The 26,066-nt window shown below is 39.8% G+C and overlaps 1 protein-coding gene across 1 annotated transcript in view; it reads right to left on the bottom strand.

The window, feature by feature from the left end:
* Positions 1–26,066, bottom strand: part of dnah7 (dynein, axonemal, heavy chain 7) — a 112,244-nt gene that overhangs the window by 78,807 nt on the left and 7,371 nt on the right. Inside the window, exons 12-23 of the mRNA XM_063888022.1 lie at positions 25,784–25,911; positions 25,377–25,455; positions 24,315–24,539; positions 24,086–24,232; positions 23,177–23,356; positions 17,919–18,059; positions 16,878–17,245; positions 14,882–15,068; positions 6,386–6,579; positions 2,520–2,718; positions 1,852–1,992; positions 23–235 (exon numbers count right to left, since the gene is read on the bottom strand). Coding sequence (XP_063744092.1) covers positions 23–235; positions 1,852–1,992; positions 2,520–2,718; positions 6,386–6,579; positions 14,882–15,068; positions 16,878–17,245; positions 17,919–18,059; positions 23,177–23,356; positions 24,086–24,232; positions 24,315–24,539; positions 25,377–25,455; positions 25,784–25,911 — 2,202 coding nt within the window. The remainder of the gene's footprint in view (positions 1–22; positions 236–1,851; positions 1,993–2,519; positions 2,719–6,385; positions 6,580–14,881; positions 15,069–16,877; positions 17,246–17,918; positions 18,060–23,176; positions 23,357–24,085; positions 24,233–24,314; positions 24,540–25,376; positions 25,456–25,783; positions 25,912–26,066) is intronic.

Raw genomic sequence — 26,066 nt, 5'->3', positions numbered from 1 at the left:
TAATGGTTCCTCTTTCACATACCACCCAGTAGTAGCGCAGTTGGCTGAGCCACTCAAAGTCATTCTCGTCTTTGATTCCCTTTTGCACGAGCGTAGCGAGCACATCCCGGCCGTGCACGTCCAGCACCACGAGGGCTCCGAGGGTCACACGGTTCTGCTTGGATAGCTTTCCACGTACGAGTGCGACGATGTCGTCAATCTGTCTGTTGTTCTGCTCCAGGTAGGCGTCTAAGGCCTGAGGAGAGGGGGGGTGGGGGACATGATTAAATGGAAGGCAGAGCATGATGGAGAGGAAGCTATCAAGACTCCATCTATAAACTGAAGGTCAGGAGTTTGATCCACTGCTAAGTCTATCACTGTCAAGATGTTCATGAGGACCACATCACCCCCTTTTCCTTCTTTTGTAAGTGCTTTGCTGGCTGGGTGTGATCTCGTGTCCTGGAGGATATTATAAGAAGAATATATCCTGTGTGACAACAACCTCAGCTGGTTTACTGAATAAGACGTGTCAGCTGGTGATATACAGGTGCTCTGATCTGATGTGACACTTTTAAGACAGTTTGAAATTCTCATTCGGATCACCTATTTCAATATCAACCTCAGTCAGCAAGATTAACGTTGAGCCACCAGGTTATCATTACCGTAGATAAGACATTTATTGAAAGGTAATTTGCTTGTAATATGATGTATCACTCTGTTGACCTCATCTTAAGAGCAAGTAATGAATTCCAAACCAACCCAAGTGCTACAGTTTTCAGGAACTTGATCATTTTTGTATTCTACTATTACAATATTAATACAGACATGAATCCGATTAACAAACACAATTAGTAAAAGCGGGAGGGCAGAAAGCATGGCTTATACAGAAAGTAGCCCTCCCTCTAGTCATCCAGTTGTAGGAAGAAAAACATATACATGAATCAGTAATTAAAAAAGCACACAACTAAACAAAATTCCATATGCACATACACATGTACACACACACCCAGTTTCCAGGGTGAAAAGAAAAGAAATGGCTCAGATAACAAGACAGTATAATTTCTCATCCAATTGTTATATAATGTCCATTCAATGATACTATTTTTCTACAACACTTTGTCTGAGAGGGAAATATATTTCTTTTAACTCCATGACACGAGTTTTTACATTAGTTACTTTACAGATTTAGATTGTAATACAAAATAGAAATCAATTGATAAATGATTTCATGTGCCAGCGCGTGTTACCGTGATGCTAATGTGCTCCACCTTTGCCAGCTGCAACATTAAAGGAATAATGGATCAGAAATAATAATACAGTACGTAAGACATATTATATTCTGCAATAGATCCGGCATAATGAATACTTATGTACAATTTAAATGCATGCTTTATACATTTCTACTGTGCATCTTTTTTGATTAGGCGGTTTCTTGTGCTTTGACATACTTTACAGCATGTTGCCATGGTTACAACAACTTTAATACAGACATGCGACTTCTGAGCATTCGGTATATCGCGCCTTTCAGATACTACAGTAGCTGTTGCCATGGCAACACCTTTGATATAGGCATCATGGAACTTCAGAACATTGTGGATGATGTTTCAGGGAAAACACCCAGCATCAAATATACACTGAGAGTTAAGCAGTCTGTAAAACAAAAAAACAGCTGGATGGACGATTAATATCTGTTTCATCATGATTTGAATGACCTGAATCTACTTTTCTAAATAGTACAAGCCGTGGACCGGCAATTTTTCAATCCAGATGGTGACAATAGTCTTTAAGGTTGTCTGGTATTGCATTAGCAGTTACTATGAAAGATCTTAGGTAATCTACAGTACCACACTAAAGAAAAGGAAGGCCGATCACCTTCTGCCCTGAATGAATGGCTGCATGGATATCCTTGGTCCAGTAGACCTGGGAGACGCAGAGCACGGTCTGGCCCGGCCACGCACGCACCCAGTTGATCCTCAAATCCTTGGGGTATGCCTCGATAGCTTCCCCGATGACCTAGAACAGACCACCAGAGGGACAGAGGCTTGAACTAGATTCTAGGGATTATGTGGGGAGAAGCATTGGAAGCACAGGCTCAATGCTGGTGTCAAACATCGACTGTAGTGCAGACAGACTCAAGCTTCAAAATGCATCATATAATATATGTCATGTTTCTGAAAATAGGCCAATCATAGTTTGGCTAAATAGCCTCCCAACATTGATGCATCATAACAGCTGACTAAATGCTGTGATGGCTTGTTCCCTTCACTTTTCAGGGTTTTATTTGGAACAAATTGTAAGCACGAAATGTATATTTGATAAGCAAAAATACTATTTTCTTAAAACAATAACTAAATTCTATTATTTTGGGGATTAATTACAATATATGTAAATAAACTGTATATGTCCGGCCCTTTGACTGAAATGGAGTGTGACACAGCAACTCTTGTATATAAAATCTCATTTGAACACCACCAGAAACAAATATGCCTTTATATGTTTGTGTATTGAAGTGAAGCTGACACGATAAATAATGAGCAAACCTTGTGCAGGGAGGCGCTCATGCCATTCTCCAGCTCCAGGAGCCACTTCTCCACCTGGCCCCTGGCTTTGGATGTGGAGATGACATCCAGCAGCTGCACCACTTCGCTCTCACTGCTCTTCATGTGGGTGATGTCCAGCGCGTTGGTGAACACCACGCTAGCAATGCCTTCGAAGCACTTCTTCAGATGGGGCTGCACTCTGGAGGAGAGGAAGACAAGACGATGGAAACACTTAAATATTGTGTTGTATTCTACGCTGGCCCTCGGCATTCAGACATTTTATGAGCTTTCACATACAACAAGTACGACGATATATTAGGACCATTGGAGGTAAAAAAATATATATATATACGGAGCTAGGGGAGATAATAATCCCAGTTTAAAACTTTTCTGAGCAAAAGCAGCTACAATATTCTATGAGATTATTAAATCACAAATGTAGAAAAAATGTGTTTTTTAATCCTTGTGAATTTGTCATATCATTAGAACATTTCAGATTGTTTCCTCTTCATGGAATGCCTTTAAAACTTGAGATAATATTCATTTCTTTGGTTTCTAATACATTTATGAGTTTTTCTTCACTGAAATGACCATTTTAATCTCAGCGCTATCCACAATTTTTTCTTCCAAATGTAACAACTTGAATCTTGTTTTTCTGAGTTGTTTCCCTATATTAGCTCCCTACACTGGCTCTGGAACACTGTAGTGTTTTCTTTTTAAAAGTACAATGGCCCTAAAATGCCATCTGTTACACACACAATGGAAACACTGAGCTCCACAATTTAAACGAACACAGCTTTTTTTTCTCCGGCCGCATAATTGTCCAAACTTTATTCACTTAAAATTGCTTTTGGCAGCCCCTAGAGCAGGGGTAGCCAACCAGTCAGAGGTTAAGAACCAATCATGTCACTGTGTTACTGCAAAGAGCCACATCATTCTCATAGGCACACATGCTGGCTGTACTGTCTGTCCCCCCACCTCTCTCTCACCTTCTCTCTTTTGCTCTCAGCCTTTCTGTGTGCTCCTCTATGTGCCCATCTTTATCTCTCACACATACAAAAATGTACAATAATTGACACACAGACACAGACACACACAGACACACACACACACTCAAATACAAACCCTTTCATAGACACACACACCCTCACACACACAGACACACATACCTCTGCTCAGTCAGATTTCTTTTAAATGTCACACACCATGGTATTGACAGAACTGGACTTAAACCTCTCCTACCAGTATTAAGACTAAATTAAGTATTAAGATGAAAGGAATATTTAATCTTGTATTTAAAATAAATCTGAACTTTCACCTAACCCTCTGACTGACAGAAGCTCTGCTGACAGAGATGCACTCTCTCTCTTATCTATTTATTTATTTATATCTACAACCTCAAAGTGTTACCGTGTTGGTTTGGCAACAATAGATTGAGTTATTATGGTTTTATCTGATCTCTCCCTTCACTGTCACATCGCGAATGCAGGAAAGCCCACCTCTGGTACTGCAGGATCTGCATTCTGATAGGCTAAAGCACTTCTGTTAGGAAGAGTCTGTGTTACGATTGGCCTGGAACTTGTGTGTTGTTATCCACTTTGTGAACTGGGATACATATGCTCCAAAAAACCCACATAATTAAAATTCAATGTGAACTGAGGAGCCGCGGGTTGGCCACCCCTGCCCTAGAGTGAGGTTGGTTTATTAGCCTACGTTTATACTCAGTAGGCACGCCATCTTTTCGCAGATAATGACTGTAACATTTAGAACACCAAAGACTAATGATGCACCCAGTCTGAACACCTTCCTGTGAAATTTAAAAAATGAAAGAGGGCTGACATGAAACAAGAGAAGAAGAACTGTGGGTAGAAAAATCCTGATCCCTTTTTCAAAATTAATTGTTATAAGATAATGGCTTTTAAGTGTTGCTGCTTCTCCCCCTGAACACCAGCTGCTGAAAGGTCACACAAAGCCATTCTTAATGGGATAATTAGAGCATCTGCAAATTCATGCTCATATGTTGATGATTGCCCTCGCTGTATATCATCCCTTTATAGCACAAAAAAGAAAAGAAAAAGGCTAGCAAGTGGACCTTGAGTCAAACTACTGTTTTAAAAGGTCACTCATTAATTTGAACAGTTATTTTTAGTGTGGCATTATTCTTTAAAAAGGTCATGGAAGCACTTAGGGTTGCCAACTCTCATTTTTCTCCCAGCCTTTCTAAAACCTTTAAGGAATACATTTATTAAAATATGTCGAGGGAACTGTGATACTATCCAGCTGCGCCCCCAAAAACATCCCCCACACTTTCATTTTATTTACTTTAACAGCATGTCATGTGACTTTTGCCACTGCAAAAAAAAAATAATTCTTGGCCTTAAGAATCAAAGATTGACAGGTTTTATTGTAATACGTAAGGTGGCCGACACAGGCAAACCCGCAACACCAGCCCAGAACACGTCCATAAGGTCAAATGTGAAGCAAAAACACATGCAAATGACCAAAAAAATGAAAACACATCCGCAGCATTTAGAGCACTTAATGAAAGATGTGCACTGTTTACTAAAAGGGCTGCATAAACACATGCTGCAAATACAAAACACTGCAAAGAAGCTCAAAACACAACGGGGACAGGGACACAGCTGGGACTACCTGTCCCTGGAATCCTAAAATATAAGTTTTATTAATTTATTTTAACAACGTGATCACATGATTCCTTCTGATATTATTGTAGATCCGCTGTAAGCTAGCTAGCTAATGAAGGTAACCTAGTCATTTCAAATATACCAACAAAACCCTTACAATTATGGAACAGATTCTGCGAGATTGACAGTGGACCAACCTTATAATCCCAGAAGGTGAGCAAGGTCTCCGGTCCCAGCTGTGTGCATCACTTTTTAGTGTCCCCCTTTCCATACAGTGTTTTTTTATTTTTATGTGCAGTGTTTTGTTTACGCAGCGCTTTTGGTAAATGCTGCGGTTTTATATGCATCCATTTTGAAAGTGCAGTGTTTTGGGCCGTTGGAACGCGTTTGCCTCTCTCGGCCACCGTACGTATGCATAAAAGTAAAAGTTTAGTTATTGGCAAGGAAAATCTTCTGTCCCAGGCCCCAATAGAGGGCAACATATGATATACTTATGATAGAAATAGTAAAATAATGATACAATGTTTCCAGTAAATGCAGGAATAAGTAAACCTGTCATAAGTAATGTAACTGCCCCTTCTTTATATACTATATATGTCCTTCTTATTGTCATTAACTAATCTTGAATGTTGCACAAGTCTTTTTTAAACTTGCTTCATATCTATACGTTTCTCTTTCTTGTTCTCTGTGGGCAAAATCGTTCTGGAAAATCAGAAACAATTGTTTCAAAGTTCAAGCAACAATACTTTGACATTTGGCATCTTTGTATCCCTGAAATACCAATGACCATTAACTCAAGTTCGCAAAAAAAATCTATCTTGAACTTTTCCAACATTATGTTCCCAACGCCCCCGCTGCTGCATCAACATCCCCTCTCTACATACGAGGTCACAACTGTGGGCGTCTGTAATGATGTGATGACAATTACCAGATGTGGGAATAAAAGGACAGTAGAGTTAAAATGAAAAGAGAAAAAGAAAGGGAAAGAAGACAGTAAAAAAAAGATATTTTGTCAGGAATCACATTCGTTGTTAACCGAACGCTCTGGGTGAAATAAGACGAGGGAGGGTTATCAGTGAGGACAGTGAGAGCTGAGTATGTGTTGTAGTTAGCAGAATGATTTGAAGCCTTCACATCAATCTTCTAAATTGTTTTAAAGGTTTTTTTTAACCATTAATGCTCTAATATCATAAATGTTGTGTGCTAGTTTGAGCTATTTACCTCGTGGGGTCTTTGGTCTCCGAGAGGATTTCCAGCAGCTCCTCATTAGACAGGAAGAAGAAGCGGGGGAAATAGAGACGCTTCTTCTCCAGGTAGCTGTTGAGGCCTTTGAGGATCATCTCGAGAAGCTCGTTGGAATTTTTGAGCTTCTCTAGCATCTTTTCTATGGCGATCACAGCCAAAACATGCTTGTCCTAACACAAGGAAGTGAGAATAGAGCAAATGTTACACTTTGGTCAAGTTCTTTAAATTAATTACATATCATATTAATATCTCAAAACGTTGTAAGGATCAGGATCAGGTATTAAGCAGGACAAACCGAAGATCTCAGAATGCTCCTAAAAAAACATGTTTGAAGGGAAAAAATACCATTAATATTCAATGAGTTAATTTAGAAACGTAAAAAATAAAAGATATACAAAAAAATACATACTTATATACATAAATAAATAAAATAAAAAACTAAAAATATAAATATATAAAATAAATAATGTTTAGGCGTTCACTGTAAAACTTCATTAAGCCATTTAATTCAAAAACAGCAACTTTAGGCATTAATTATTCCTTTTTTTTACAAGTTACTACGAGTGTCGTCCAATTGTTGCAAATCATCTAGCATTTTCCACAGTTAATTTATCTTTGGTTATTTTTATTAAGATTTATCCGCACTATTTCCTTGTTTGTTTTATTGTTCTAGTAAAGCACTTAGTAACTTGTTTGTAAAAAGTATGAGTATGAATAAATAAAGTTAAATTGAACTCTCCAATGGATCACTCAAAGCCTGGATGTGAGACAGCAGCAAATGTCTCGCATTAGCTCCTCTGACAGGCACATCCTGACGTCTGCACCATGGGAACAACCCTCTCTGCGAAGTGTCCGACATGTGATGCACAAAAGCATTTCAACTCTTGTTTCAAAAAGCTTTGTCACTGCTGCCTGCAAAGTAAATACTAAAACACTGCAATATCTTTCTTTAGCAAAAATCTGCTCCATGCTCCACAGTGACGCCCACTTGAAACAAAGCACTCTTGAAAAATCTATGAAGCAACAGTAATGGAGTTTCTACCTGTGTGCATATATATATTTATATATATATATTTATACATATATTTAATATACTGGTGTATTTTTATTTATACTTCTTCTTTATGATACTACTTTAGAATTGTTTATTTCTTATTTTATTTTATTTCTAATTGTGCAAGGACTTGTATTGTATTATGCTGCTGCAACACTAACATTTCCCAGTCTGGGATTAATAAAGTAATTCTTATCATATCTTATCTTCTCTTATCCTCTGCACATGACAACACTTGACAGCATAGCTTTGGCAAAAGGAACAATCTGCTGTGAGGGGAAACCGCAGGTATTGATTAGCTAGCTAACAGAAAGGATGGAATACTCTTATGTGTGTTTGATGCGATCGATTTGCCCTGGGCTGTTTTTTTTTTACTTGAGAGTTTTCACGTCTCCTGGTAACATGCAACATGTAATGTTCAAACAAAACCATCTGCAAATCAATAGTAAGTCTTTAAAAGTACATGTAAAGCCAACAATAGAAGACATTCTAGGTATGGTATATCGTAGCAACATATGTGATAATAATCTGAGTGGGAAAGAATGAGCCCAGCAGATATTGAATTTTGGGCATTTGCGTAATGCAAATCATTGTCCAGACTGTGCTGTAGGAAAAGTGCATTCTTTCTTGTAAGCAGCAGAGTATAGGAAGCAGATTATTGCTTTGCTTTGACTTGGCAGTTTCTGGTTTGTATTAAATATAAAGGTCACTGTCCATTAAAAGGAGGCTGAGCCACTGAAATACTTTTAATTAAGTTCTGTTTTGAAACCACAAGCACAGAGAGCATCTAGAATGAGAAAATAATTATTTTTGATCCCTCGTGATTTGCTATTGATTTCTTATGATGAGTGGAGTGGAAGCAGCGGCTGCTGACTCATGCCAAAGTGACTTTCCCCCCCTCTGGGCTCAGCATGTAATAAATAAAAGCAATAAACAAATGGCATGAATGAGAGATGAAAAACATTTAGATCAGGGTTCTATTAAGGGAATAGTCGGTGGAAAATATTTAAGCTACGGTAACTAAAAGTCACTTTAAAGTCTAAATCAAAGAATTGTTTCATTGAGGCATACAATTATATGGGCAAATTGAGTGTCTGATTGAGTGTGATTCCAGCTCTTCATAGATTTCATCAGGACAGTGTCATCACTTTTTTTTTGAGTGAGCCAGCGAGAAGCTATTTATGAGCACACTGACGGGATAACAATGCGCTAATGTCTGTATTATGCCTGATAATGTTCATTTTATACACCGAACAGATGGCTTCAATGGGGGACAGCGACTATAGCTGATATGGCAGCTCTGCAATCTGTGTGGTGAAAATACATTATGGAAAGAAAACATTCTTCTTTGTTGGAATCTAAAACACACACACAAATGGTAAATGGACTGCATTTATAAAACGCTATTCCACTCTTTGTCACCATGAAGTGCTTTTGCATATAGGTCTGCATTTACCCATTCATTCCACACACATTCCTGCAGAGGCTGCCAGACAAGGTGCTACCTGCTCAGAGAGACTAACACTCACGCGCATTTACACACTGCTCACCATCTGGAGCGAATTGGATGTTAAATGTGTCTCCTAAGGACACTTCGACATGTTGACTGCATTGGCTTCAGATCAAACCAGCAACCTACTGATTTGAGTTTGAACATACCCAGTGTTGTAAGAATTACTCAGATCCTTACGTCGAAGAAGAAATACACTGCCTGGCCAAAAAAAAGGTCACACACTCTAATATTCGTTCGACAGCCTTCAGCTTTGATTACGGAACGCATTCACTGTGGCATCGTTTCCACAAGCTTCTGCAATATCACAACATTTATTTCTGTCTTGCATTCATTTCTCGCCAAGATCCTGTATTGATGACGGGAGATTCGGACCACTGCGCAAAATCTTCTCCAGCACATCCCAAAAATTCTCAATCGGGTTCAGGTCTGGACTCTGTGGTGGCCAATCCATGTGTGAAAATCATGTCTCATGTTCCCTGAACCACTCTTTCACAATTTGAGCCCGATGGATCCTGGCATTGTCCTCTTGGAACATGCCCGTGCAATCAGGGAAGAAAAAATCCATTGATGGAATAACCTGGTCATTCATTATTATCAGCTAAATGTACTAGGTCCCCTAGTATACTCTTTTTTAACAATAAATTACAGGTCTCAGATACTAAACAAAACATGTCTCTCAAGTGTCTCAAGTGGCCTTATCTGATCAGCTTATTTTCAGACAGGTTTTTATAGAGGTGGATCAGGATAAAAAGAGAGAGAATCTTTTTTTCTGAAGCTTTCCTAATAGCTTTCCACAGAGGGGACACATCTGTCTGTCTGTCAATATGGAGTGAATATAACATTTTGAACTGAGCCATGTTGGTTTTCAAAAAGCTGACTTTTCAAAATAAAACAGATCACTTTTGAGTGTTATACTGGGTAGACTAGTAGTGCAGTGCTGCATCCAAATATTTAAAGAGGCCCTATTACACTTTTGGGGCTTTTCCCCTTCCTGTAATGTGTTATATCCTTTTGTTTGCATGATAATGGTTTGCAAAGGCTAAAAGATCCCTCCAGAGAATTTTCTCTTCCACACACTCAGGCCTCTGGTTTCAGACAGAGCGTGAAAAGAGGTGCTGGAGCACAAGCAAGATGAGAAAAATAAAGACCTTTTGGAATAATAAAGCATGGAGACATGTCACAGTAGAGGATCAAATACAAATATAGAATAATAGGTTCTCTATTAAACATTAAAAAAAATGTTATATCTAAAAACTAACTAGACTCTATAGGTGTTAATTAAATGTAGTGGAGGGAAAAGTATATTTACCTCTGAAATGTTGTGGAGTAGAAGTATACATTTTAGCATAACATATCCAAGTTAAGTATAAGTACCTCAACATAGTACTTAAGTACAGTACTCGGGTAAATGAGCTCAGTTATATTCCATCACTTTCACTACATCGGAGCAGCAGCTGCCTCTCACAAACACACTTAACATCCTGTACAAATATAACCCTGTATGTTCAAGGCACATCCTGCAGAGCTTTATATCTGAATGCAATATCAGAAACACTATTCTTTTGCTGACTACTATTGTCTTATTATTGTGGGCTCTATTAGTAAACAATATGTCAATCATCTTCTCCCCGAGTTCAGATGGTCAACTGCTTCTCGCTACCTCAGCTCACTAGAGGGGTCAAAGATTTTGTGTGCAACATGTTTAAGGATAGAATCATAGAAATACGTCTTTTTTTTGTTGCAGTGCATGCTGTAATACAGCAGATAATTGATGCTTTGAAGCAGACAGCAAAAGAAAGTTGCTGGAAGATCAGTGGATCTTGAGCAGCTCCCAGTGGTTGATATGGTTAACAGGTGCATTGTGGGAAGGAAAGGCTCTCTTTTACTGCCTTCCTTTTTGCTCACTCTTTTCTGTGGTAGTATGAAGTTGCGATGATTCCAATTTCATGCACTGCTGATCAATGCCATGGACGAGATGAAGGTATGTGTTCTTTGTCAAGATGTTGATGCAGTGTACGCCTTAGCCTGGAGTTAGTTCTTCCTATAGCTGGCCTGCATGCTACGGGGAGTCAGACTGATTAGCTTCAAACATGGCAAGGAACTGGGTGTTGCATCAGAAGATCAAAGTGTCAGTAGGAGATGTTATACATAACATTAACAGTACACAATTACTGATACATTTTACAATTAAGTCTAACTAAATGTTGTGTAAAACAAGAGATTTTAATTATTTTTACTCAGAATATTTATTTCTTGTGAATTTTACATACAATTTAATTATTTCTGGAAATGTTTTAACAGTTTCTTTTTTTTCTTTTTTTTTTACAATAATACTCCAAAACAAGCTTTATTTTTAACAACATCCGAGCTTTTTTTCCCTGATGCCTTGCCATAGCTTAATTATATATGTTTAACTGGAAACTGTTCTAATGCAAGTCTAGGTTCTTTTCTTAAAACAGTTTATGTCTGGGTCTTCACCGTGCTCTTATTCTTGGTTATTTTTTGAATCACAGAAATTAATAAGATGCTTGGATAAAGGCAGACTAAACATTATATATATATATATATATATATATATATATATATAAATATATATATCCTTACACCACTTAATATCAACAAGTCCTTGCAACCCCTGTGATGCTTTGATGAGGGCTTGAGACCCAAGGATGGGAACTAGCGAAATAAATAATTAGCTTTCCTTCCTTAAATATTAATATAAACATGCAGTATTGAACACTTTCCAATATTATATGTCAAAGGAAACTAAAAGATGCATATCATTTGTTTTCTAAAATGTAAAAAATATGTGTATGATTTACAAAATCCACTAGGTCCATTATCAAAGGACATTTCCAGTCAGAAGCAGCCACCTTTCTAGAGTCTGATCTTGGTTAACATCCCTGCAAATACTGTACTGCCTTCCTAGCATCATAACAAAGCAGCTTTTAGCTTCTCTGCTCCACCGATCTGGAACAAATCTGGAGCTAATTTGGTATTGCTATATGTCAAGAGATTTCTATAGATGGAGAACAAAACAACATCAAAATAAGTCTAATGTTTCTGATTAATCATTCCCAGGCCATTTCCACATGATCTCAAACAAATGTCCACACTACCAGATAATATGTTTTGTTAATGAATTAAAAGGTTAACTTTGGAGACTTAGAAAAGAAAAATATGTACAATTCTCCCCCAACCAGTAGCAGTTGCTCACTTTTCTTCTGATCCATGTTTTGAAACAGTGAGCTGTAACCAAGGCGCCTGCCTATTCCTTTGAATACATCTTTGATAATATTCTGTGCTTTAAAACGACATAATTACCAAATGTAGAAAGGAAATGTCAGCATAAAATGGCGTACCTTATTGCTGATTAAATTCACACAGCAGGAAACAATATAAAACCCTTCCAGACAGCGTGAACATATTAAGGTAATTAAGCAGCTGATTGAAGCCGGATTGCCAGTATTTAAAATAAGGTCATTACTTTGATGAAACTTAATAATTATAATGCAGTCATCCATTAACAGATATAGAGGGGTGCAGGGATGACCAAGTTTGTTGTTAGCATTGCAAGGGCTCCCCAGACCAATAGGTATTTATGGCAAAGGCAGGTTAATGATTTTGTTCAGCAGGATGATCTCCATATATTTACACCACTTTTATAATTGTTGGAAGCGTAAAGGAATGTGCCAGAAGTAAAACGCTAACGTAATGCTTTAAACCAACTACATAATGGTCGCATGCCTTGACCTCGTCTCTGCTAAGCTAAAGGCAGCTAACATTTCCTGAGATGACGTGTAGCATTCTTATTTAGTCACTTACCGTTACAGTAGCTACTGCTGTTTTTAAAACACATAAAAGCCTCAGACATTCAACAGCTACGTATAGACGGATGTATATAATGTCATCAAACTAAAAACTTGGACATTATGAAAGCTTGTGTTAACCACAGATCTTATTTCAGGCATATAAAGAGAAAAGTAAAAAAAAACATGGACTTAGAGACGAAGAACTGCTTAAAAAAATATACAAAATTACACTAATTTCCAGGTTTGTGACTCATTTCTGCACCACTCTTTAATCCCTGCTCCTTTTATTTGAAGCTTGGTATTCTATTTTATGTATGAGGATGAATTTCCTGCAAATGTTTAGTCTCACTGAGTTAACTTGATACACTCAAGTAATAGGACCCAATTTTCTTGAAGCTGGATAAGCAGAAATGCAAGTGTGAAAAATACTGTAGCAACATTTGTGCCAGCATGCCTTCTAACAGTGTGCGCACAGTAGACTGGACAGTATCCGTGCACATCTGAGTGTGTAGGCTTCCTATCCCTTGGTGACCTCATTTTCTTTGTGGCTGAGGCTAGCCCAGCCTCTTCCAGACAAAATCCATAATTTCTATTTGATGGTGCAGTCAGGCTGGGCCTTCTGGAGGACACGGCCTGAAATTGATGTGTCTCATTTCAGGTCTACTGAGGACGCCAATTACCCTTTCAGAGACTCTTTGAGGATGCTGGTGCAACACTCCCCTTCTACCCTGGCTCTGTTGTTTCTCACCTCCTCTACTTCCTACTTTTCAGTCTGTGCAGCTTTACACAACTTTCTCAGTCTGAACAGTCCTTTCAGCCTCTACTGTATATTTCTGTGGCTGTTTTCCGCAGGCTCAGGTTTTTTTACGTCAAAAATATAGTTTTAAGTTTAATTTGGTATAACTATAGTCGACAACCTTACATTTGAATGGTTGCACTGCCTGGTGGTATACCAGACCTGAGCTGTGTATTTCATACTTTAATTTGGACCTGTATTCGGAGACTGTCGTGAGGAATAAAAGGGATTCCTTTTCAGCATTCTTATTTGCTGCCTTGGAACTTAAAAACAACTTCCTGATGATAAGGATTCTAACTTTTTCACAGGCTTGCAGCATGTCGCTACGTCCAACTGTTGTTTTGTTTTTTTCTATCACTGAAATGTGTTGTTATCATTCTAGTTAAATATAAAAAGGATTCAAATCCAGCCACCAGTCTGTAGGAAACACCAGTCGAACGGTTGACTGTGTTACGATTCAACCAAGATTGAATTGGCTGGTATCATTTTCCTTTTTATGTCTAAGGACGTATATCACTGTGTGATCCTCTAACAATCCATTTTGTTTCTGTACAACAATCGACATACTTTCTTGAAATGACAAAAATAAAATCTTCTTTTATCTCCATCATGGGTGACAAGCCTTCTCGTACACATTTCATTTTGTTTATAATTTATATATGTTATTTTGTATCTTTATGATTTAACTTGCACTACTTATTTTAAATGGTTTGCACTTGTTTGATTGGCAAAGTTGGAGGGACTCTTAGCTGTAAGATTTCCATTGCCTATAGCTGCTGATTGTTAAATGCATAAGATAATAAAATAACTTAAACTTAAAAAGTTAAATATCTTACAACGGACAGTGTCGCTGATCCACAGAAGCAGTCCTGGATATTACTTTTTCATTTTCTCTAAAGTTGCAGTCAAACATTTCCTTGGTAAAGGGCAGTTGTATTCTCAGCTATTGGCAAATCAAAGTAACTTCCTGTTGCATTCAGGAAGGTCAGCCAATAGGAGAGGGTAGGTCTGCTAGCTAGCTGTTTATGGTCCTTTATGATATATATGTCTTTTATAAGTTACAGTTTATTCCCCCTACAGGTGTGGTGCTGTTAGTATGTATATAAAATGCTATTATCTTGGCCATATCCTAGAAAGCAAAACCTTCTTCTGATTCCTCCTTTCTGATATTGATTAAAGATCAAGCCTTCAAGCCCTCCACAAACAGACTCGTGCATCTTCCTAATCAATACCCCATCCTGCTCCAATAATACAATCTTAAGGAAAACATAAAATAATATATAAACAAGCAACTTACCAGGGAAACCTGTTTGATGGTTTCCCTCCAGGTTTTGTCCACAGCTGTGAAGCGGCGTCCCTCCTCAGGCATCTGAGTCATGATGTCTGGGGAGCTGAAGATGGGCTCCAGGTAGAGCCAGGTGGACTGCACCTTCAACCACTCATCCATGATCTCCTGGAGCAGCAGCAGCTTGCCCTCCCATTCCCTGCAGGAGGAAAAAACGCTCATGTAAGTGGGTGTACACAACTTAAATAAAAAGGCCCTTATTCTGATGTATGTCATATTCTTACTTTTGTTGTTGAGTATACAAACATTTCTTATAAAAATGTACTTTCATTTGAAATGTATTGGATGTAGCGTTTTAAAATTGTATATTTGCTCCTATTTTTCCAACCTAATTCCTCTAAAAAAAATCAATCAAGCTGTGTTTATGTATGCACCATTATACACCAAAGCAAATGTGTAAACCTATTGGCAATAACCCTGATTCTGAATCTGATGATGATTTATATAACTTAAAGGTCTCCTATTATGCTACATTTGAACAATATATTGTAGAACAAACAGATCCCCCATTGTAGCATGCCTCATACCCCTCTATGTCAGCCCTGTTACTAAAGTGCTGATTCTGTGACTGTCGCTCTGAATTTGAGCTGAGCAGAAGCTGGCCCGCCCCTTTGCAGCGTCATGCAGTTCTCGCTCTGAAGAGAGGAGTTTTTTTTTTTAAATGTTATTTTTGGGGGGCTTTTTGCCTTTAATCAGATAGGACAGTGGAGAGTGACAGGAAAGTGGGAGAAAGAGTCAGGGTGGGATCTGGAAAGGACCAGGGGTCGGCGTACGGTGCAGGTGCCCCAGCCAGTTGTGCCACGGCCGGGGCCAAGAGAGGAGTTTCTAGCGGAGACACTCAGCTAAACGCTGCCGTGATTAAACCCCATAATATGTTCCAAACCACATCAAGCATTATTTCTGAAACACTTCTCAGTGTTTACCACTAGAACAGAGACATTATATGTATTATACAACAACTCTAAGTCCCTCCTGCAGACATCCTGTAGAATACACAGACTCACAGAGGTGCTGCAGAGGGGATTCAGCTCGTAACTGTATATGGGGGACGATAGGTTGGGACGTGTCACATGGGCGGGACGTTGCCAGGAGTTCAGTGTAAAGCCAGCCCACATTTCGATATGACGTCATATTGGCAGCAAATCTGAAACAGCTCGTTTGTACCCCCGTTTTTAGAGATGTGGGTAAGGAGGAAAAGAGAGAGGGTTGTATTTTCTGACACTTTGTGAGTCTCCTTACACACCGGGGACACATATTTATGTATAAAAGAAGGTTTTTTTGTAATCCCGGATGTGTATTTACATTATCTGTAGTAAGTAGTCACTGTATTAAGGGTTGCATTCAGTTCATTTGGCACCAGAGTATGTGATTGGTCCACAACACACCAGAGTTTGATCCAAAACAGTCTAATGTTGGCTTATAAAATAACCCTAGGAGTTACTTTAACATTATGCTGACACACAAAGCTAGATAATTCAATTATAAAGTTCTCACGGGATTAAAAGAAAAATTCATAAAGAACTTTCATTATCTGCTTCAGCATCCTGCCCAATAGGCACAATACATGTTTAAAAGCTGCAGGGATCCTCTGTGTCAAACTGTGCCTGGCAGCAATGCAAAACTGCAATAATATTAGCAATGACAGAGGCTGGGGAAATTTCATCATTTGCTGAACACAGAGGCAAATAGAAAACTGAGTGGTAATGAATGAATTATACAATATGCTAATATGAAACGGGTGTTCTTCAAGTTTCACAAAGGTTGCATTAAGTACAAGTCTGCGGCAGACAATTTGCTTTTTTTGTTTAAGATAGAAGTATCATTTTAAGGTGTGTTTCAAACACACAGGAGATGCTATAATAAAAACATCATTAACCAGCCCGTGTCTACCAACTTCATAACATTAGTGAATTTCTTCGTCAGGCAAAACAATTCCTTCAAAACTCACCGTATCTCCACCTCGAAGGGCTTGATGAAGGGCGAGCCCCTCATGGTTTGTGTCTTCACGATGTGATCGTCCAGCAGCGTCTGCACCTCGTCCACGGAAGACAGGATGGAGGTGCCAGTCTCTCTGTAGGCCAGGAGGTAAAACTCCATGTCGCCCCACTCGAGGGCCATTTTCTCCATGGCCTTTTCCAGCGAGTACTCCTTGCCGGCCGCCTCGCTGATGCCCTCGAAGCTGCTCAGGTGCTGTTCCAGGCGCATGGAGAGGAACTGATCCACGCAGGCCTGCTCGTCGGCTGGCTGCAGGGAGATGCCGGACACCTCTGCCATGGCGTTCCAGTGGCGCTCACGCAGGCCTGGGTTACACAGCACCTATGAGGAAGTAAGAGTACAAAATGTATACTACACTGTATGCATATAAGCCTGTTAGCCTAGCTCAGTCAGTAAACACTTTTTTTGGGAACTGAAGAGGCACTGGTTCAAGTCCCGATCAAACCAAGTAAAAATTGTGGACTGGTAGCTGGAGAGGTGTCAGTTTGCCTTCTTAGCACTGGCGAGAGGAAGCCACCCAACCCCCGACTGCTCCGTGCACCCTGCCAGTACAGCCCGTCTTGCTCTGACACCACTCCATTACTGTTTGTAAGTCCTGTTTATGCATTATTATTGTGACGTTTTTATTCAAAGCTACTCACATACAATTCAGTGGGGGGGGGGGTTATTTTATGAAAGGGGCACATTAAGTGGCGCTTTTTTAGGTTATTATAAAGTCATATTGCACAAAATAAAACTTTAAAAATCATGTTTGCGTCAGTAACTTAATTATGTGTTATGAGGCATTATTGTTTGTGCAACACTAGTGGTATTATCAAACTCTTCTTTTGGAGGGGGGGTACAGTGCGTTCTGTGCTTACTGTTACAGGAGCACTGCCGCGCCCCCCCCCCCCCCCAGAACCATCAATGTTATGAGAACCCTGACATTTCAATTTAAGCTCTTATTTCCTTGCAATTTATTATTTCCACCAGACTTTTTCTGTTAGGGTCTTACCTGCACCAAAGGAATGTGTTCTTTGAAGTCCTCCACCTTCGTCTTCATACTGGTCGCTATGCTCAGAGCACTGGGAACATCACTGAAGCCTTTCTCCAGTTTGTACAGAGTGCGCCAGTAGTTACCGACATCTCCTTCTACCTGCAAGGGTGGAGTTTGCATTACAGTGAGCCCAGGGAGAAACAGAATGAATTAAAAACGGTCAACCAAAATAGAATAATAAAACAGTCTGTTATACCAAAAATATAATGTATATGTGGTGTTCTTTTAATTAGAAATACCTGCTCCAGATGTACCTACAGTATATGACAGCCTCATTTCAGCTGAGTCACAGTTCATCTTATTAGTATCAAATGTGGAGTGCACACTGCATCCTCATGTTTAATCCATTTATAGGCTTTAAAGGTCCCATATTATGCAAAATGCACTTTTTGCTGTCTTTTATACATAAATATGTGTCCCCGGTGTGTAAGGAGACACAAAGTGTCAGAAAATACAACCTCCTCTCTTTTCCTCCTTACCCACATCTCTAAAAACGGGGGTACAAACAAGCTGATGCAGATTTACTTTGGTTATGACGTTATAATCGAAATGTGGGCTGGCTTTACACTGAACTCCTGGCAACGTCTCGCCCACGTGACACGTCCCAACCTATCGTCCCCTATATACAGTTGCGAGCTGAATCCCATCCGCACCACCTCTGTGTGTCTGTGTGTCTGTGTGTTCAGCAGGATGTCTGCAGGAGGGACTTAGAGTTGTTGTATATATAATACATATAATGTCTCTGTTCTAGTGGTAAACATTGAGAAGTGTTTCAGAAATAATGCTTGATGTGGTTTGGAACATAATATGGGGTTTAATCACGGCAGCATTTAGCTGAGTATCTTCTCCCGGTGGAACACATTCACAGAGGAGAGAGAGCTGCATGACGCTGCAAAGGGGCGTGGCCAGCTTCAGCTCAGCTCAAATGTAAAGCTACAGTCACAGAATCAGCACTTCAGGAACAGGACTGAAATAGAGGGGGATGAGGCATGCTACAATGGGGGATCTGTTTGGTATTTTGAGCAAAACACTTGACAGACAAGTTTTGTATAGATATTGCCCTACAATATATTGTTCAAATATAGCATAATAGGAGACCTTTAAAGTGGACCTTCCACTAAAAGTTTGTCCTGTTGTTTTTGACATAAGATAGGTCAATATGAGTTTGTGAACTATGGTAGGTTTGAAAACTATGGAACTTGTCGGCTGTATGCAATAGCCAATGAAAGAAAACAGGCGGAAGATATGGGCCAATCTGAAGTCTCCATCAGTGTGTCGTAGCAAAGCTTAAGTATTATTCATGGCTCCCGCCCACTTGGTTTATAACCGCCCATAGAAGTTTTGACAGAACCAGGCAGAACGAAATCTGGTGACTAGCAGACCCGCTTTTCAACCACAGGCAAAGCAGCAAGCTAACGCTATAAACGCTAAGCTTTCAGGCTGTATGCACACTAACTTTACTGGAACTGTGCAGAAATACGGAGATGGTGTTTCATCACAACAGGGTAACCTCTTAAGCCCAGACGCAGCAACTTGTAAGAAACAGCGTCTCAGGGCATGTTAACATTTAACAACCTATTAATGTGGCATACCCACTTAACGGGAAGAAACTCACCAGACCATACTAACCATTTTTACCAAAACAAAACATAATTCCAACACCAAGCGTCTAAATCAGCACTGAACGAAAACGAGCTAACGCTACATAGCACCGAGTGAGCTACGGCGATGTTTTTACTTCATGCTATCTGCACAAACCACATATCAGGAAGCCTGAGATTCCACGGATTCCATTGGTATGAGTCTCATCACTGTATGAACAAAACTCACTGAACTAGCAGCCAAGGAAGAGCAATAAAACTGCTTCATTTTACAGAGCCATAGCTTTAAACAGTCTTTGCTGTTTGTGATCAAAAGTTGTGTTCAAGGTCATACAAACGCTGCTGAAGGTCATACAAACGCTGCTGAAGCTGAAGGTCATACAAACGCTGCTGAAGCTGAAGGTCATACAAACGCTGCTGAAGGTCATACAAACGCTGCTGAAGATGAAGGTCATACAAACGCTGCTGAAGGTCATACAAACGCTGCTGAAGATGAAGGTCATACAAACGCTGCTGAAGATGAAGGTCATACAAACGCTGCTGAAGGTCATACAAACGCTGCTGAAGAGGAAGGTCATACAAACGCTGCTGAAGGTCATACAAACGCTGCTGAAGGTCATACAAACGCTGCTGAAGCTGAAGGTCATACAAACGCTGCTGAAGGTCATACAAACGCTGCTGAAGGTTAACCCGATGTCTCTGTGTCACTTTGAAATGATCACTGATAATCTATCATTATTTATGTGTAATAAACTGTTGCTGTTGGTGTAAACAAGCGATGCCATTTTAGCAGTTTTTTTCAGGGGCGGGACATTTGACAAATCTCTAAGCGGTTGACCAATCACAACAGAGTCTCCAGCTAACCAATCAGAGCAGAGTGCGCTTTTGCAAAGGTGGGGGCATGGGCTCTTCACAGCGTTTTCAGACAGAGTGAAAAGTGGTCATATACAGTGGGGCAAAAAAGTATTTAGTCAGCCACCAATTGTGCAAGTTCTCCCATTTAAAAAGATGAGAGAGGCCTGTAATTTTTATCATAGGTATACCTCAACTATGAGAGACAGAATGAGAAAAGAAAATCCAGGAAATCACATTGTAGGATTTTTAATTTATTTTCAAATGATTGTGGAAAATAAGTATTTGGTCAATAACAAAAGTTCATCTCAATACTTTGTTATATACCCTTTGTTGGCAATGACAGAGGTCAAACGTTTTCTGTAAGTCTTCACAAGGTTTTCACTCACTGTTGCTGGTATTTTGGCCCATTCCTCCATGCAGATCTCCTCTAAAGCAGTGATGTTTTGGGGCTGTCGCTGGGCAACACAGACTTTCAACTCCCTCCAAAGATTTTCTATGGGGTTGAGATCTGGAGACTGGCTAGGCCACTCCAGGACCTTGAAATGCTTCTTACGAAGCCACTCCTTCGTTGCCCTGGCGGTGTGTTTGGGATCATTGTCATGCTGAAAGACCCAGCCACGCTTCATCTTCAGTGCCCTTGCTGATGGAAGGAGGTTTTCACTGAAAATCTCACGATACATGGCCCCATTCATTCTTTCCTTTACACGGATCAGTCGTCCTGGTCCCTTTGCAGAAAAACAGCCCCAAAGCATGATGTTTCCACCCCCATGCTTCACAGTAGGTATGGTGTTCTTTGGATGCAACTCTGCATTCTTTCTCCTCCAAACACGACGAGTTGAGTTTTTACCAAAAAGTTCTATTTTGGTTTCATCTGACCATATGACATTCTCCCAGTCCTCTTCTGGATCATCCAAATGCCCTCTAGCAAACTTCAGACGGGCCTGGACATGTACTGGCTTAAGCAGGGGGACACGTCTGGAACTGCAGGATTTAAGTCCCTGGCGGCGTAGTGTGTTACTGATGGTAGCCTCTGTTACTTTGGTCCCAGCTCTCTGCAGGTCATTCACTAGGTCCCCCCGTGTGGTTCTGGGATTTTTGCTCACCGTTCTTGTGATCATTTTGACCCCACGGGGTGAGATCTTGCGTGGAGCCCCAGATCGAGGGAGATTAGCAGTGGTCTTGTATGTCTTCCATTTTCTAATAATTGCTCCCACAGTTGATTTCTTCACACCAAGCTGCTTACCTATTGCAGATTCAGTTTTCCCAGCCTGGTGCAGGTCTACAATTTTGTCTCTGGTCTCCTTTGACAGCTCTTTGGTCTTGGCCATAGTGGAGTTTGGAGTATGACTGTTTGAGGTTGTGGACAGGTGTCTTTTATACTGATAACGAGTTCAAAAAGGTGCCATTAATACAGGTAACGAGTGGAGGACAGAGCCTCTTAAAGAAGAAGTTACAGGTCTGTGAGAGCCAGAAATCTTGCTTGTTTGTAGGTGACCCAATACTTATTTTACCGAGGAATTTACCAATGAATTCATTAAAAATCCTACAATGTGATTTCCTGGATTGTTTCCCCCATTCTGTCTCTCATAGTTGAAGTGTACCTATGATAAAAATTACAGGCCTCTCTCATCTTTTTAAATGGGAGAACTTGCACAATTGGTGGCTGACTAAATACTTTTTTGCCCCACTGTATGTACAGGCAGTGTGAGGAAAATAAAGCGCTTTTTCATCATTGAAGCATGAAAACATGTCATAGTGGAGCAACAAAATACATATATGGACCTGAAAAGTAGCATGATAGGGGACCTTAAAGCTAATGTTCACATGATAATATTTGACTTTAAAAACATCCTATGTCTGCGTCTCTTGATAGAACCTTTTATTTCTTTTATATGTTGTCGTAATGCCTGTTTATGTTTCAAATAATTATGTGTGAATTGCCTTGTTTGGCAGGTGGCTGCTATAAAAGGAACCAAAAAGAGCTGTCATGCTTTAACACATCAGTACAGAAACAGAAATGTCAATCAAACAGCAGGGAGCAGCATGGTGATGCGATTGAGTGTGTGTGTCTGCGATTATTGTTCACAGCTACACATGTCTGTCTCAATGTTATATATGATAGCACATTTTACATTAATTCTACGTAGGAGTAGCAAAAAATATGACTGATATATGAAATAAAGAGCATCTCAAGACTAGAATCTAAAAATGCGTGTAGTTGTGTGAGTGTAACATTGTGAAAACGGAGTAGCTTTTCAGTGCATGCTGTCAATGAAACCTGCTGAGAGATTTCAAAGCCTTCAGAGAAGACAGAATTTCAGCATTATTCTCAGATTCTTCTGTTACTGCTGACAATCACAACTGAAATGGGCACATTGACTTACTGTGAGTGCACCAACTGTCATAGACTGTTCTTAAAGGGGCCCTGTTATGCACATGTTCAGGGCTAGATTTGTATGTTGTGTCTCTACTGTGACATATTTACATGCTTTAATGTTTAAAAAGGTCTCTATTTTTCTCATACTGCCTTTCTCTCTTTTCACCCTCTCTGAAATTAGGGATTTTAGCCTTTGCAGAACATTAACATGCACAAAAACCTATATAACACACTCCAGATAAGGGAAAACCCCAAAGTGCATAAAAGGTGCTTTCACAATGGCCTTTTAAGCATCACTGATATACTGACTGTATATAAAAAAGTTGTCCCTGCTCAGTGTGAAGTTGTTGATGGTTAAATGTACATCCAACACTTTCTGGTACCTTGTCTGGGTTCACACCCGAGAGTGGTCCATGGAGCCAGAGCTCGTACTGGTCTAGGAAATCAGAGGCTGTCTCATAAAGGCGCAGGAAGGGCAGGAGCTTGTCGTGGATCTTCTTACGCTGTGGGTACTGGGAGACAGTCCAGCCAAAGGCTTCCTCCTCCATGTTGAAATCATTTATCTGTGCAGGGGAGCAGAAAGAGAAGCATGGATGAAAAGATGAGCCTCAATCTATAGATGAAGAAATCTCATAGAGCCCTTTCTACTCGTGTGACAGAGGAATTTCCAAAAGCCAATGCTGCCCTCTACAGGCTAAGCATTTGAAAGCACATGCCATAATACAACTTCAAATAATATGATAATTAATACTAATTAATCCTCTCTACAATTAATGTACATGTTTTAATCAGAAACATTTCAATTCAATAAAACCCACGTTTATGGGTTTTTACAAGCTCCTGTTTATAAGAATTTATCTGTTTTTATTTATGTTTCATTACTTTTTGTTTTGTGTTTTAATGTATGTTTAGTTGCTGGTTGTTGTGTGTATTAAATAGTTGTTGTTTTATTAAATTAAAGCATTTTGTAAATGTGTTTGAAAAGTGTTACATAAATAAAGTTATATTATTATTTTATTGTTAGAATATAATTTGTGAAGTATTCTAAAATCAAAGCTTGTACTTCCCTTAAACGATACTTCAAAAGTGGATTTGAAACGGCTTTTATAATGATACAAAGACAGTAATGCTTTATTTATGCTATATTGTGTAATCATTGTTTCAGTATCAATATATCTAAAATCATCTGATACTGCCCTGCTGTCAATCTCCATAGCTTTTTTGACAGATTAGAAGTTGATCTCTTATTCATTTACCACATTGTGTTTATCAGCCTTGATATTCTTGTGTACCTTTTCCAGGGCTAACTCCAGTTTAGCATTAAGGGCCTGGGATTTCTTCAGATACTTGCTGAGATCCGTCAGATCACTGAGGGTGGCGAACTCCTCCACCTGTTTGTTGTAGCTCTCGAGCTCTTCCACAAAGCGATCCCGGCGCAACTGAAAGCATATACAGAAATGTTCTCTCACAGAAATACAGCCAACAGTTCAATATTTAGATGGATAGAGTAGAGACTCAGACCTGCAGGCCACTCTGATATTGCGCTGTCTTTTCAGTGATGATCTGCCGGTGTTCCCTAATGATGGATGGCATCCGCTTGAACCACTGGACGGTCTGCGTGTTCAGCTCCATGTCCGATGGGGAGAGGGTGATAAAGTCCATGAGGAAACACAGTTGTGTGTTGGAGTCGGTCAACCTTTGCTCCAACAGAGGCAGCTCGGAAGTCTGCATCTTACTCATATAGACCTGGGAGGGGGGTACAGGAAAACAATATAACACAGATACACTGCACTACTTCACCATCAGGTTTACAAAGGTCAGGAATTTGCTTTGGTGGATAAAGGTGCATAAATGAAGGATTAAAGGAATAAAGTTCAAAAGGGGCGTTTTTACAAGAACTCTAAATATGCAATAATAATAATAATAATATACATAACATGAAAAATGACAAAAAAATAAATGTGCAGTATATCAGTGGAAGAGCTGTGCAGTTTTAAAATATAACGTTCATTTCAAGTTCATATTTGTATTTTGTGCCACTACTGTGACATGCTTTAATGTTCAAAAAGGTCTTCTGCAGCACCTCTTTTCCCGTCTGTCTGAAACCAGAGCCCAGTCTGATCTGATTGGTTAGCTGGTCGGCTCTGTTATGATTGGTGAACCGCTTAGAGATGGCCTACCCCTTAGCCTATCACGTACAATGTGTTGGAGCACTATAGCCAATGGAAGCGCAATTGTTAAAACACACTACACATTACAGGAAAGGGAAGCCCCAAAAAGCATCATTGGGGCTTCCCCTTTAAAAGAGGTAGCAATGTGCAGAATTGTGCAGAATATGGAGAGGAATGTGGAAGGTGAAAGTAAATCTGCTCAAATAATGTGGGTAAATGTAACACATAGTGTCGCTGAGATGAGTTTCAGTATAGAGTTACAGTTTGTAGCAAAAAGCTGTATACCTCATACTTGGTCTGTTATTGGGCCACGTCTAACTGCTTAGTGTGAGGGAAATCTGTGGACACTGCTCACTATAAGACTGCACCAAGCTCGTCTAGTGACAATAATTTCAGTCTGTTAGTTAGGTACCTTAAGCTCCATCAGCTCCTGCGTGTCACTCGGTGTGCTCAGTGCCTTCTCTGCAATCTTCTCAAATTCATTACAGAGCCTGTGAGGGGAGAAAGCATTAATTCAGTGACATATACAAAGAGTTTCACAGACTTACCGTCTAATTATGGCACTGCTTGGAGCGCAGAGGCACCACTGGGAAAGAGGGCAAGACAGCAGCCAACACTAGGTATTAAAAGGATGGGCACAATGCATATTTCAAGGCACCCCATTGGCCAACTAATATCCAAACTAATGATTCTCTATGTAACGTTCAGGAATGTATGTCAAACTGATGTAAAGCTTTGATCCAAACACATGCTTCAGCTGCATTTCAAAATATTTGCTTGGATCTGGTGAGAAAAAGTTCAAACAGCAAACAAACAGACTTTGTGTTGATCTCCTGATGGTCCTGCAGCATCCGAGAGACCAGTGTCTGCTGGAGCTCCTGAGCACGCTTGACGAGAGAGTTGATGAGCTTCTGGGACTGAACCTCAAACATGCCGAGGCGCACCACCTTTAACCCAAAGTATTAGTCAGCAGCACAATTAATGTCATTTAAAAAAACAAAACAATTTAAGTATCTTAAGTGTGTTGCTCTTGAGATTGCAGATTCAAATTGTTCAGGCATTAGGGTAAACACGAGACGGTGAGGAATGAGAGTGAGAAAAG

This window comes from Eleginops maclovinus, chromosome 7 (assembly GCF_036324505.1).
Source record: "Eleginops maclovinus isolate JMC-PN-2008 ecotype Puerto Natales chromosome 7, JC_Emac_rtc_rv5, whole genome shotgun sequence".
Classification (NCBI taxonomy): Eukaryota; Metazoa; Chordata; class Actinopteri; order Perciformes; family Eleginopidae; genus Eleginops; species Eleginops maclovinus.
The sequence above is the reverse complement of the archived record's forward strand: the minus strand, read 5'-3'. Positions and strand labels throughout refer to the sequence as shown.